At 37.6% G+C, this 15,913-nt stretch overlaps 1 protein-coding gene across 1 annotated transcript; it reads left to right on the top strand.

The window, feature by feature from the left end:
• Positions 1–9,478: 9,478 nt before the first annotated feature.
• Positions 9,479–11,155, top strand: LOC141626951 (uncharacterized). Its single transcript, XM_074440508.1, has 2 exons — positions 9,479–10,588; positions 10,876–11,155. Exons 1-2 carry the CDS (start codon positions 9,607–9,609, stop codon positions 10,905–10,907), a joined length of 1,014 nt encoding a protein of 337 aa, XP_074296609.1. The 5' UTR covers positions 9,479–9,606; the 3' UTR covers positions 10,908–11,155.
• The last annotated feature ends 4,758 nt before the right edge of the window (positions 11,156–15,913 follow it).

Below are 15,913 nucleotides of genomic sequence, written 5' to 3'. Positions count from 1 at the left end.
TACCTTTTTTAAGCTATAAAGATTAATGATGGCGACAACGACAAAGATGACTTGTTCACCATCAGTCATTCTATTGTTAATACCTTTAAAATTTTATTTATTTTTAGAGTTACATAATCTAAGACGGTTCTTATAAGAACCGTTGTAATTGTGCATGCATGCATGAGGTGAATAATGGTCAAACAACCAATAATAATAGGGCATACATTGGTAAACTAAAATCACAAACTTTTCAGTTTTCACAGTGGATCTGCTTTTACAACGGTTTTAAGAAACGACGTTGTTAATTGGTGTAATATGACAACGGCTTTTAAATAACCGTTGTTGATCTTATTATGACAACGACTTTAAAATATGACAACGGCTTTAAAATAACTTATCAGTTTTCACAGTTGATCTTATTATGCCGTTTCCATTCTTTTTTATTATTATAAGTAGAAAGTTGGTCATTATAATATTTTATTTGGTGGATTGCATTTGAGTGTAAGGACTTAATTAAAACGTAACAAATAACATAAATTATTAAATTTTAATTCAAATAACCACCATAATCAAAATACAACTCATAATGTCAGATAATAATTAAAGACTTAATTAGAATCTGATGAAGTATTAGGATAGTCTTCATGCCGAATTTCGGCATAGATCAAGTAGTAGATCGACTCTTCATCATCAGCGGGCAGCGCAGGTGGAATGGCCTCTTTCTCCCATGACACAGGCACGGTGGCAGGAATGTGATGCCTCCTGTAATGTTTCAGCAGATGATGATCACATGGGTCGCAACCCATAGATAAGGGCCCTTTTGTTTAGCATCCGAATAGAAGTCCTCTTTCCCCGCATCTTTCCCCGCAAATCTAGCCCCTAATGTTCTTGCCTGACGAAAACTATCATGGCAGTTGGCTTCGTCAAACTCGATAAAAGCGAAGCCTACAAAACCTTGCTTGTTTGTAGACACAGGGTACACTTTTTTAACCGCAGTGAAACCGGAGTCGTGAAGCATTTGCGTTAACCACCCAAAATTAGGGTTTAAACCCTTTCCATTCCCATCATAACGAACCGGGAGATTATGGAGAATACAAGTAAAAGGTTGTGCGTAACGATAACGTGATTGTAGCTCCGATACACCATCCATATTTTTTTTAGAGAGAAATTAAAGAGTAAATGTTTGATAATTTAGATTTTGACCTAAAACATTATGAAGACATATTTATAGAATTATTTTGGTCAAATTGAATATTATTGGTCAAATTGAATATTTATTAAAGTTCTGATAAAGTTTTGCATGCAGTGATCAAATTGAGAAATCTAATCAAATAGTGACAACGTTTGAATTGAAAAACCGTTCTTTCATAATTGAAAATGATAATGGTTACAAGAAACCCGTATCTATAACATAACAACGGGTACCAGAAACCGTTTCTGGTGCTAATTTAGTAACGGTTTTTGAAATGCCATTTTCTTAAACTGGTAACGGTTGTCGAACAACCGTTGATAAGAGATATTTTATAACGAGCTTTTGGAAACCGTAAACGTTTTTTATAACGGTTTGTTAAGTAGCCGTTTTCACATTATAATAATAATGGTTTTCATGGGAACCGTTATTCGCATTCTCGCGGTCTAGGTTTCCGCCAATATTTGGAAAACGGTAATCTAAGTGTCGTTATTAAATGCATTAAACCGTTGTGTTACGCTCCTTATTGATTGCCAGATTTGGCGTAGTGCTACGCTTCTTTTGAGCCTTATGGTGTTTAGTTTTATAGTAGTTTGCTCGGGACGAGCAAAGACTTAAGTATGAGGTGTTTGATAGGCTCGTATTTCTACTACCTTAATTAGCGGTTTTAAGTACAATAATGCAACATTTGGAGGCGGTTTTGTATGATTTATGTCATTACTACCAATTTCGAGTGTCAGGGTGTTAATAAAGCTTTGAGTGATGTTTTGAAGTAAAGGCATGTCTTGAAGTCTACCATGATAAAAAAAAATATCTACAAGCAAGAAGGAAAACTAGCTAAGACATGAAGAAGTGAAAGGATGAAGCAATTGAAGATTTGAAGCGTCGTTTGCATAAGGATTGACTTCAAATGGATATATCTCGAGTTCTGGAGATCGTATCGATGCAAGGCCAAGTGAAGGTGAAAGCTTATGTTCTTAGCATTCCAACGGTAGGTCACACGCCTCACTTGGCCAAGAAACGGGAGAGATATGGCCTTCGAAAAAATGCTGTCTAGCAGGAAACTTGCATCGTGCGAAATCTTTGCTTAGAAATTCGCACCATGCGATTTTTCCGGGTTTCCGCAATTTTGTTACGGGCTTGCTTATATCTTAAGGCCAATTAATCCTTCTTATCTTAGGACTATATATAGATGGATACCATTAGATTTCCAACATCTTTGGCTTTCTTGTTAATCAAGTTGTAATTTGAGATAATTATCATCTTAATTGGGGTTTTAAATCTAGCATGGAGAACTAATCTCCTCTTCTTAATCCAATCCAAAAGGTGTAAACTTTGGTTGTAAGACACTATAATTTTTCCCTAATTGTTATTATTATTATTAATCCTTTGTGTTTATTGTTTGAATTTTGGAAATCTTGTTTGATTTGTGTAATTAAGTGTGACTTCCTTGTTGCTTAATTTAATCAAGTTTCTTAATTTACATGTTGTTGGGATTATTAAGTGTGATTTCCTTATAATCTCATCTTTGCAACACCTTGTTATTATGCTAATGAATGTGATTTCTTCTTGGCTTAATCATCAAGTAAAGGATTAACTTGTAATTAGGCATTAATCGTGTTTTCATTGTGTCTAATTACCCTTATTGAATCTCTAATGCTTTTATGTTCTTATTAATTTAACCAATGTATGTGATTTTTACTTGGTAGGATTGACAAGTTGGGTTAATTAATTAAGTGTGATGTCCTTATCATTTGACCACTATTAAGGAGATTTAGAAGAGTAGTCTTCACAATAATTAATCTACTCCCAATTAGGCCTAACTCTCTTCTCTCTTCTCTCAAAAAAAAAACCTAGCCCCCATCAATCAAATTTGGGGCTTCCGTCGACTATTGACCGATGGTAAGCACCGACCAACCCCCCCCCCCCCCCCCAAAGCTTTATTTATCAGTTCTTAGTATGAAACTTTATGAATTAATCAATAAAAGGCTCCCATTTAGTGAGATATGTTTGTCTGTCTCTATTTTCGGAGTTTTTTGATTCCTTGTCTTTCTAGGTTTTAGTTCTATTGAAAATATAGATAGGAACGCCTTGGTCGTTTCTTATATGGTGAAGATGCGGAAGATCAGTTTCGTAACGGATCGTTATATGGTGTTACATATGCTGTCGATTTGTTGGCTACACTCAATTTGGTCAGATGGAATCGTCTCTCGTCAAGGCTCAAGATTCTACGATCCTCTTGTGAAAAGCTGTTTGCGGCGATATAATAAAGGACGTGCTTTGGAGCAATTCAAGTTTACAGATCTTTCTTTGAACGAGATTTTATTTTATTTGGTTCTAGTCGAGTTGTATCCGGTCAAATTTGATACATGTTGTAGATGTCGTATGACTATTTATTAATGAATTGATTCTTGTTTCAAAAAAAAAAGAAGAGTAGTCTTCACAATAAGGTCATAATATTTAATTAAGGGATTGATTGTGTCTAGGATCGACCAAAGTGGTTCAGTAATTGGGTTAGGTTAAGTTTTCCTCTCAAATTTGATAATTACCTTCAATTATTTGCTTGCTTGTTACTCTTATTTGAATTTCAATTGTTACTTGAAAACCAAACCAAAACCCCTTATTTTTACATACTTGTCTTTCATTTAATTGCAATTATTCTATTTATGCATTTGAAAACCGATTACAAATCCCTCTTTCCTTGGGTTCGACCCTTACTTTCCACTATACTTTAGTTACTTAGTAGATAATTAGTGAGGCTATAAATTTTTAATTTGACCGTCTTTTATAGCGATATTTTAGGCGTGTCAGACGGTCTCTCATTAATGTTAGTGAGAGACGGTCTCTTAGGAAACTTACGGGATCTATTACGGTTGCTATGTCATCACTTAAGAGATACGGAGTATAACATAATACTACCACAGAGAATGCATTTGAGTTAGTTTTCTTAATGTAAATCATACAAATAAACTAATAAAGCTGCTCAACTCAAATATTACTCTTTTGTTGCGCTATACTAATGATACACTTACAACTCTTGCTGCATTTATGTAATAATAACCAGCAATCATTAACAACGATGATTATAGATTTATACTGGTTTTGAAAATATGTGTAAGAGTGATAAAGTAAACTGGTTTCATCAAAGCTCCCCAAATTAATTCTGCGTGGTTCATTTTTTAGCAATTATTTGTTCATTTTGTCACAATACATCATTTTAGGGATGTCATCCTCTCATGTGTAATTTTATTTTCCGTTTTTTGTTTAAACCTCACCAAAAAAAAAATGAAGTGAAAAAGTAGGGTATGAGGTGAGTATTAGGATAATGTATAAAATTTGAGGTGATACCGAATAAAAAAATTTAGTGAAAAATTGATGTGGCTGAGTCTTACCAATAATCATACCCTAAGAAAACAGAATGAAAAGCACACGAGGGAATAACCACACAAATTCTCATTTAAGACCGACATATCTTTCTTGACCTTAAAACGGGTCAAATAGGGTAGATAAGACAAAATAAAAGTTCCTAAATACTAGCTAAATAACTGTTCTATCTAACCAAATGATGTATTGTTGACCCGTTTTATCTTAAGATGAATATTTAATTGAGAGCAATTAGGAGTAACCAAGACGGATGTATTAAGTTTGATCAAAGCCTTAATAAATGTGAGTTTTACTGGATTTGGAAACTAAATATTCCTCTAAAGTTAAAATTGTCTCTGGTAAACTTGCGTTGATGACTTGTCCACAAAAACTAGGCTAATTAAAAGACATATTGGTGTCCCACCTCATTGTGTTTTGAGCAACTATCCTACGGAGGATTGTGATCACTTCTTTTTCAATTGTCCCTTGATTGGTTCAGTTATCCAAGATATGAGCATTGTTAGCTTTAACACTGTTTTGGCAACATTTAATAATGATTCAAATCGTAGTTTTGTAATGAAACCTAACTCTTTCATAGACTTAATTCAAAAAACTGATTTCATTAAAATTGTGTTTATTTGATGATGAAAATCATGCTTTTTTAGAAATGACTTTATCTTTAATAATGTTATCTCATCATCAATAAGCTTACTATTGTTTGTCGTAATGACATTAAAATTTGGAATGACACTAAATTAAGGGATCTCGACAATCCTGATAATGACTGCTCAATTAGAAACAAAGTTAATAGTAAAATGGAAATTAGTTGGGAGAAACTTTATTTAAACAATTTTATTAAACTAAACTTTGACAGATCGAAAGTAATTGGGAATAAAAAGTTGTTTGGGGATATTTTATAAGAGATCATAATGGTAAAGTTATTTTGCTAGGAGCTAAATCTTGTGAACTATTCTATTTCAAGGTGGTTTGAAAGTCATTGGTTTCAACTTACCTCCCTCATCTGAAATGATGAAATATGTAGGTCATATTCTAGAGAATCATTTTAGTTTAAAAAAAAAGAATATATTAATACAAAATAAATACAAAAATGAGCAATCATGTCATTGGCTAACTAGTCAACAACGAGTGAGGATCCTCTCCATTACCTCAAAAGTAATGGATGGTCTATTACTCCTAGTACACTATTATAAAATTATTATACTCTCTTCACCTCGTCAAAACACTTGACCGTTGAATCGTTCCGGAACAAAATCCAATCCCTTAAAAGGTATTGTAAGGTAATGAAGAGAAGAGAGATATGGAGAGAATCCGGACCTATCAACAACCAAAATTTACTCCGTCCAAAAATTACTACTTCCTCCATTCAACTCCACTTTACCACTGTACTTTTTCACGTTTGTCAACGCGTGTTTTACGCGATAAATATCGTTAGTTATGTATTTGGAAAAATTATAAAAGTTAGATATTTTTAATGTACTCGCAAAGACGAATCAAATAAAATCCCAATTGAATATATTTTTACGTATGTATTAAGGGAAAACTGAAACCCGGTTGTAAATATCGTCGATGTTTTAGTAACTATCGTCGACGTTTTTAGTAAAAAAGGCGTCGCTACCCCTACCATCTCACTAACAAACACAAATTCTCTCTAATTCAAAAAAACCCAAAAAATACCCAACACATCTTCCACCACCATTGCCAAGGCCGCACGCCACCACCGCCACCACATTTGTCACGCCGCCATCGCCGCCACCACGTCGCCGCCGCCACCACTGCCACCAAACGAATTAGGTGAGTGTTTTTTTTGTTAAATTAGTATAGTAATTGAAGTTAAACTATGAAATTAAATTGTTTATCATTGTATTTTTCCCTTATTGTTGTTGTTAATCGATTATATGACTCGGATATGTTTAATTAGTTTATGTTTTAAGATGTATCCAATTATTTGAATTAATTTTGAATTAGTTAGTTGTTTCTTGTTAAATTGTTGCTAATTTCTTGTTATTTAGTTGAATTAGATGAATTGTAGTGTTGTTGTTGCAAATATGATGTCGATTTGTGTTGTTGTTTGTGTCGAATTATAGTCAAATTGTGGAAGGGAAGGTGAGCCATGGCTCACACGTTGGGTTTCAACGTGATACCATGGTGCCCACGGCCAGTTTCATCATGTGTACCATGGCACACGTTGGGTTTCATCGTGTGTACCATAGCACACGTTGGATTTCTACGTGCCTACCATGGCAAATGTTGGGTTTCTACGTGACTACCATGGTTCACGTTGGATCTCAACGTGGTGCCATGGGTTGCACCTTGTTCTTGCTTGTTTTGCCATGGTCGTATGTTGAGATGCAACTTTCGTCTATGGTTAAACGTGCAGTCTCCGCATGTGTTCCATAGTCGGTTGTTGTATCTTAACTTTCGTCCATGGTTCACTCTTTTTTTTTTTTAAAAAAAAAAACTTTTTAAATGCGTTTTTTTTTCAAATATTTAAGTTTTATAGTCGATGTTGGTTAATTTCTAACATTTTTTATTTGTTTAATGCAGATGGGAGATCGAAATCAAAGAGGAAAGAATATCATGCAACCCCCACCACCTGAACGCCGCGACCGTACTTTCGGCCGGAATGTCACTGGTTCGAAGCGTTGTTTACGTTTTACGGCCCAAACCCGGCCACCGACACCGCTAGTTAGAGAGTCGTGTCACATGGTTATGATGCCTACTCTTGGTCAAGTTCTTCGGAGGAGGCTAGTTCACGGGAGTTTGCTGGTAGTTACCGGCATGTTGGAGAGGAGGAGGAGGAGGAGGTGGCGTTGGATGACTGGTCAGAGGACGAGGATGTTGATCAGTTTCGGGTCGTAGGGAACCCGTCATCCCAGGGGGTGTTGACTCAGAGGTTGACCCGGGATCCTAGAGGCCGCTATGCGTGTAACATCCCCATTTATTCGGAAGCCTTTAGCTAGACATTCCCAAATAAATAGGACTGTTACCATCTCGGTTTCCCGAGGTAGTAGATAACAAAGTCCAACTCACCAAAGTACTTTAAATAAAAACTTTAGTAAATACATATGTTTTATAATTTTAATCAACTAAAACTTAATATAAAAGTAAATACATCTCGCAGCGGAAATTAAATAAGTGATATAACTATATATGTGATTTAGACTTCATCTAAGGTTCCAAGTTTGGCTCTCATCCAAATGCTCCAAAGTCAGCTTAACTTGGTACCTGTCAAATCTGCTCCCCATAAAACGGTTCACCGCAGGTGCTCACGAATACACAGTCAACCACGAGGTTGAGTAGGAATAAACTAAACAATAATAATAATCCAACCAAATTAGAATCCTTCAAGTTCTCATCACTTCATTCGTACAACTTACTTACATCACTGACAGTAGCACAACCCCCTGAACACCGTGCAATGCTCAACTCAACTGGCAATGGTATTTTCAAACCATGCTCAACTGGCAGTAGTACCCTCCGTACTATGCACAACTGGCAGTAGTAATTACTTACTATGCACATCTGGCAGTAACGATTGCTCGCTATGCACAACTGGCAGTAACACCCTCCGTGTTATGCTCAACTGAATAATCAACTCTCCAACAATCAAATACTCAATGACAATCCCGTCTTACTGCTCAACCAACATCTTAGCATACATAATTACTCTATTTCCAATAATAAATCACAATACAAACCTTAACCTCATAAATCGTCACAATTAAACATTCATTCACTTAACAATAAAACCCGAGTTGAGTAGGAAATTCCTACCTGAGACGGTCGCAAATCCAATAAGCCAAATACAAGCAACAACAGTCCCTTACGAAGCCGAATCTACAATATAATAAAATGTGTAAATTAATAACTAACTACTATTTGCTTTATCATTATATTCTATTCTTATTAAATTATTAAGTAATTCACTTTACTTATTTAAATAACCAATTCTAATCCTAATCAATACATGGACACAATTCGTATAAGACTCATGTCACACCCTACAATTTACAAAGAACGTACCATACTAGAGTTGACTTTTAAATCATCATTATCACCATGATGACAAAACATATCACCATGCTCGTCACTTCTAAGACCCACGCAAACCCAACCATCCACGCTCACTCTTCGGACAGCCACGCACAAAACAACCATGACTCGCACCATAACCCGACTACCTACGACCCAACTGCCAGAATGCTCGACAACCAACTCACGGACAGCACTATTATCCCGCCCTAGAGTACCCCTATCTACTTAGAGAGGCCGAATCTAAGACTAACGAACATTGAGCTCAAAACAGCGGCCACCTCGTCGTAACACAACAACATCGAAGCAACCCAAAGGACTGACCCACATACTCCTTATAAGCATAGTAAGACACGATATAATAATCAGATTCTAACTTGGCCAGCAATATTCGTAAAACGACCGAAACCTTTCGCCGTAACGGTTCCAAACCAGAGTATCTCTCCCCTGCGTCTAGCCCAATCCCAACCTCTTTTAAGGACCCTATAATAGTCTTTAACTACCCACAATATTGGACGGTAACATCGACCTTATTAACGAATGACCCGTATATATCAAATCTATCAATCTATACAATAAAAGAAACGCCTACGAACGAGGAAGATGATACCTTTGGTAGTTATTTAAGGGATGATGACGGGAAGACAAGATGAAGATATCGCTGTGATAATTTATATGTCGACTACCCTCCCGATGTCTCACTCGTCTGCGCCGTTGTTAGTATAATATTAGGAGTTTGTTCCTAGTATTCTGTAAATTAGCTAGGATAGGATATTGTGCATATATTTTTGTTATTATCTTTTCCTAGTTTAGGGGTTTTGGTTATAGCTAATTCCTATTTTACAGGAGTACGTTTGATGTATATATACATGTGATTAACATAATGAAAACACACACAAAATTCTCACAAAACTATTCTTCTCTGTTTGTTCATTATAATCACTACATGGTATCGTGAGCAAGGTTTCATCTTGCGATATTCAAATTTTTTCTTCGTTTTTCTTTGTTGATCCTTTACAATGGTTGACGATAAGTCAATTAAGAGTGAAGGGAGTGGTACTGCTCGTGTTGATCCAATTTATGCCCTTTCGAACCAGGAAGGTACGGGGGCGCGGATTACTCATGTTCTTCTTACCGGACCCAAAACCTATCCTGAATGGGCTAAGGGTTTCCGGGTTGCTTTAGGAGCCAAACGAAAGCTTGGCTTCATTGACGGCACACTCAGAAAGAAACCGTCTGATCCAAAAGAACAGGAAGATTGGGAGGCCGTCAATTATACAATTATTGCGTGGATTTTTAACACAATCGAATCAGGTCTTCGCTCGTCGATTTCGTATCGTGAAACTGCATTTGATCTTTGGGAAGATATTCGTAGGCGTTTCTTGGTTGCCAACGATATTAAAATCTACCAACTTCAATGTACACTTTCCGAGTGTAAGAAGAAAACTGGTGAGTCTCTAATGGATTATTTTGGTAGAATTAAAATTTTGTGGGATGACATCAATGATTATGATGCCCTGCCCACTTGTGATTGCTGCTCGCAATGTGATTTGCAAGGCGTAATTCGTAAGCGCAGAGATGTCGAACAAGTGCGAGGTTTTCTCATGGGTCTCGATCCGGTGTATGCTACTGTTCGCTCCAGTATACTAGGTTCTCCTCCGTTGCCTGACATACATGCTGTATACTCACGTATTGCTCAAGAAGAGGAGATTCGTACTGTTGCCCAGGCTCGTGAAGACGCTGCTCCTCAGATGGCGTGTGCGGTGACTGGGAAGGGTCAGCAAGCCAAACCAGAAGGTAGTGCGCGTCCTCGGTTTAAGTGCACTCACTGCAATAAGGATGGGCATACAGTGAGTCGTTGCTGGGAGAAGAATGGGTTCCCTATTGGTCACCCTCGTCATGTGGCAAAAACAGGGGATTCTTTGACATCGACTTCCGCTGCTAAAACCAATGCTATTTTCGGTGAGACTCCAACTATTGCTAATGTGGTTCGTTTGAGTGGTAAGCTTCCTCTCACTTGGATAATTGATACGGGTGCCTCCACCCATGTTTGTTATAAAGAAGAATTGTTTGATTCCTGGGATAATATCGCTCCTGTTCATATTGGATTACCGACTGGTGCGCGTTTGACGGCCACGAAGGCAGGGGCGATAAAAATCAATGATAAACTGTCTCTTTTTAATGTCTTATTTGTTCCGTCTTTCACGTGTAACTTGCTCTCGGTCTCGCAGCTGCTTTCCACACAAAATTTTTGTGTGAAATTTTCTAATACTCATTGTCTAATACAGGACCATGCCTCGACGACGATTGGAGTTGGTGATCTGTCAGATGGGCTCTTCTACTTGACGATGACGGAACCTATTCTTGTTAATGCAGTGACCGGGAGAGAAAATGCAGCACTGTGGCATCAAAGAATGGGTCATCTTTCAACTCGGGTTATGAAGCACATTCCTTCTATTTCTAGTTTTTCGTGTGATTTTTCGAATTGTGACATTTGTTTTCGCGCTAAACAGACGCGTACTCCTTTTCCATTGAGTGAAAATAAAGCCGAATGTTTGTTTGAATTAATTCATTGTCACGTTTGGGGTCCGTATCATCCAAATCGTGCCTGTGATTCTCGTTATTTCTTATCTATTGTTGATGATTTTTCGAGATGCGTTTGGGTTTATTTAATGAAAACTAAGGATGAAGTGCCAAAACTTATGCGTGATTTTTTTGCCTTAGTTGCTCGACAATTTAGTACACACGTGAAAAATGTTCGGAGTGATAATGGGACGGAATTTCGGGGACTTGTTCCTTATTTTCGAGAAAATGGTATTATTTTTCAGACTTCTATGGTTAAGACATCTCAACAAAATGCTCGAGTTGAAAGGAAACATCGGCATATTTTGAATGTCGCTCGTGCCTTACGTTTTCAAAGTTCATTACCTACTGATTTTTGGGTGGAGTGCGTTTTGACAGCGGCATTTTTAATAAATCGTACTCCTACTCGACTTTTAAATAACAAAACTCCTTATGAATTGTTATTTGGCAAAATTCCTGATATGAGCTTAATTCGGGTTTTCGGGTGTTTGTGTTATGCTAAGAACATTTATTCTCGTGACAAATTTGATTCCCGAAGTCGTCGTTGTATTTTTATTGGCTATCCTTTTGGGAAGAAAGGTTGGCATTTATACGATATTGAGACGGGGGATTATTTTCAATCACGCGATGTTTATTTTATTGAAGATCAATTTCCTCTTGCCATACCCGAAAATGCTCCTGAACCGCCTGTCATCCATGAGGATGTTGTGGAGCCTGAATATGTTGCTGGTCCGTCTTCTTTTTCCCCTCAAATTGTCGAGCCAAGGGAACCAGGGGCTGAGCTTGTCAATAACATTACACCGACATTGCAGAGACAGGGTACTGCAACAGAGGAGTCTTCATCTGATAATGATGATCCGATTCCTGTTTCAGCATCAAATGATATGCCACAGACTGATATTGTTGGTAATCAGGAAGTAGTTCATTCTGATGCAGTTTATAGTGAGGAAATGGGTCGCGGTAAGCGTTCAAAATTTGATAATTCTCGTCATAAAGATTTTGTTCATTGGGAGGAGGTGGATGAAACCATTAACACGACTACGGTTCCGTCAAGCCCATCACCAACACCAACGACCGTCAGAGGTACTCCGTATCCTATTTCTCATTATGTTAAATATAAAAAATTTCGACTGCCCATCAACACTTTCTTGCAGCTATTACTAATGACACGGAGCCCAAATCCTTTAAAGAAGCTATTTGTGATCCAAAGTGGAAACAAGCCATGGAGGAGGAGATTGCTGCATTAGAGGCTAATAATACGTGGTCCGTCGTGGACTTACCATCAAATAAAACTGCTCTTGGATGTATGTGGGTTTATAAAATCAAGCGAAAATCTGATGGGTCAGTAGAGCGCTACAAAGCAAGACTCGTTGTCTTTGGTAATCATCAACAGGAAGGGGTTGATTTTGTCGAGACTTTTGCCCCCACGGTAAAGATGGTTACAGTTCGTACCTTTCTCACAATTGCCGCGATAAATAATTGGGAATTACACCAAATGGATGTCCAAAACGCTTTCCTTCATGGGGACTTGGAGGAGGAGGTATACATGCGACTTCCACTTGGATTCGGACATGGGCTACGAGGAAAGGTGTGTCGTCTTCATAAATCCTTATATGGTCTCCGTCAGTCCCCACGTTGCTGGTATGCTAAACTAGCCACTGCATTATGTGAGTACGGATTTTCTCATAGTCTTTGTGATTATTCACTGTTTATTTATCGTAAGGGAGATATTGTTATCAATATTTTAGTGTATGTTGACGACTTGGTAATCGCCGGTAATGATAGTGCTGCTATTCAAGATTTTAAAAATTACCTAAGTCAGTGTTTTCGTATGAAGGACTTGGGTAAATTAAAATATTTTTTGGGTCTTGAGGTCGCACGGAATCCAAACGGAATTTTTCTGTGTCAGCGCAAGTATACTCTAGACTTATTGACAGAAACGGGGCTCCTTGGGTCAAAACCGGCTCCTGTCCCAATGGAAGAGAAGCATGACCTTGCTTTGCATGTTGAGCCGTTATTTCCTGAGCCCACGAGATATCGTCGTTTGGTCGGTAAGTTAATTTATCTCACCCTTACTCGTCCTGAGATTACCTATTCGATTCACATTCTTTCCCAATTTATGCAAGCCCCGTCTAATGCACATTGGGATGCGGTTGTTCGAGTTGTACGTTACCTTAAAGGAAATCCGGGACAAGGTATTTTCTTACGCGCCGACACGTCAATGGTACTCGAGGCTTACTGTGACGCTGATTACAATAGTTGTCCTATCACTCGCCGTTCCTTGTCCGCATATTTTGTATTTCTTGGAGGTTCTCCAATTTCTTGGAAAACGAAGAAGCAAGCTACTGTTTCTCTTTCTTCAGCTGAGTCTGAATATCGGGCCATGACTTCCGCTACATGTGAAATTCTTTGGTTAAAAGGTTTGCTTCGGAGTTTGGGTTTTGAGCATCCCACGGCTGTGGTGCTCCATTGTGACAATAAGGCGGCGATACATATTTCTAATAATCCCGTTTTTCATGAGCGTACAAAACATATAGAAGTTGACTGTCACTTCGTACGTGATGAGATCATACGAGGTACTATTAAGCCGTCCTATGTCTCTACCCATACCCAACTTGCGGACATTCTCACGAAAGCGCACGGGCGTCCTCAGTTCCACCGTTTATTGGGCAAGTTGGGCATTGCTAATCCCCATGCTCCAACTTGAGGGGGGGTGTTAGTATAATATTAGGAGTCTGTTCCTAGTATTCTGTAAATTAGCTAGGATAGGATATTGTGCATATATTTTTGTTATTATCTTTTCCTAGTTTAGGGGTTTTGGTTATAGCTAATTCCTATTTTACAGGAGTACGTTTGATGTATATATACATGTGATTAACATAATGAAAACACACATAAAATTCTCACAAAACTATTCTTCTCTGTTTGTTCATTATAATCACTACAGCCGTCCTCTCACAATCTCACCTTTGTTTTCCTCCGTTTGCTAAGGGGATTTATTTTAAAGAGGTTGTTTACTAGGGTAATATATGTATGAGTGAGCATCCCATGAGTCTAGCATCTTAGATGAGTCTAGCATATCAATAAGATCCGTTGGATCTTATTGATCCAACCGTCCTGATTATGACACGTGTCTTAATTTAAAAAAAAAAAAAGTAGGCGCGCTGATATAATAAGAACGACACATTCATTATTCCTCATAAATTTTCACTTCCTGTTCTCTCTCTAAAACGCCTGTCTCTCCCTCTAAAAGCCGCTTCACGTTCTTTTTCTTTGGCAGTTAATTAACTAAACCATAAATTTTTTCCGTAAATTTTATTATATCAAGCAAAATCGCACTAATCAAGTTGATGGGGCATATTCTGCATCCGCTGACCGAGTCAACATATTGAGCAAGGTCAAAGCCAAAAGACAGCAAGTCAACGTATTAGACAGCCTAACCGACGCAGCCTGTCGGCCTGTCACTTGGGTCTCGGCTAGGCAACTAGCCAGCCGGGAGACATAACCGCGTACTCACATCCAAGTCCCCTCGGCATGGGGTCAACCAGGCCAGCCGGCCTGCCATGGGTCCCTCGGCCGAGGGTAGATCAGTCTTTCCACCTGCTCTGCCACTTGGCCACTACGTGACAAAAGGTGAAAGTCTATAAATACTCCTCAATCCTCATTGAGAAAACGATCCAATAATCCACAATTCACCCTAATACTCACTATAAATCTGGTATAAACTCCCTTATCTCTCTACAATATACTTTGCTAAGTAACACACAACTTAAATCTCTTTAAGTTTAATGACTTGAGCGTCTGAGTGAGTTCGCTCGGTACCAAGCCGAGCCCTCAGTTTGTTCATTGTTTCAGGAGAGGCCGAAAGGAAGAGTCAAGCAAAGTCATCATTCTACGAGATTACGTGGTAACAAATCCTGCTCCGGAATTACACCCGGAACACAAGTTAAGATCATTATTATATTTACTCAGAACAATTGTTTCGAAGATGACGAAGAGGTATAAAATCGCTCTATTTCATTATATTGTTTTTAAACTTATTTCGCCACTGCATGTTGTTGCTGTTGCTATTATTGTTGTTATTGTTGTTGTTTTTAGTGTTGATTATACTCTTTTTTCTTCAAATAATCATCGACTTAGGGTTTCTATTTTGCTCAAAGAAGGAAATTGATTTTTCCGCGAAAAATTAGGTTATTATTGTTGTTGTTGTTATTGTTGTTGTTGTTAGTCTTGATTATAGTGATTTGAAGCGTTTATTAATTGATCGAAGAAAGAAATTGAGTTTTCAGTAAAAAATTAGGTTATTACTGTTGTTGTTGTTGTTGTTGTTGTTGTTATTGTTGTTGTTGTTAGTCTCGATTATAGTGATTTGAAGCGTTTATTAATTGATCGAAGAAAGAAATTGAGTTTTCAGTAAAAAAAATTAGGTTATTACAGTTCTTGTTGTTAATGTTGCTGTTGTAATTGATTTAGGCTAACTGTTTTGCTCGAAGAGAGTAACTGATTTTCTGCGTTCTAGTTTTTGCTTCAAAATTAGGGTTAATGATTTGTAATAAATGAGCAATTAATGTGTGTTACCGTTCTGCTTTCGATTGATTTATTTGTTCGCCGTGTTGAGTTATTTGTGATTTGCAGGGAATTTTCATTTTCCTGAAGTTAATAATATTTCGAACAAATCTCAAGAATAATATTTCAGAAAACTGTCATAGTAAAAGTGTATCCCCTATCGTTTTAAAGAGCAGC

The sequence above is a fragment of the Silene latifolia genome, chromosome Y, assembly GCF_048544455.1.
Source record: "Silene latifolia isolate original U9 population chromosome Y, ASM4854445v1, whole genome shotgun sequence".
Lineage (NCBI taxonomy): Eukaryota > Viridiplantae > Streptophyta > Magnoliopsida > Caryophyllales > Caryophyllaceae > Silene > Silene latifolia.
Note: the sequence above shows the minus strand (reverse complement) of the source record. Positions and strands in the feature narration are given on the sequence as shown.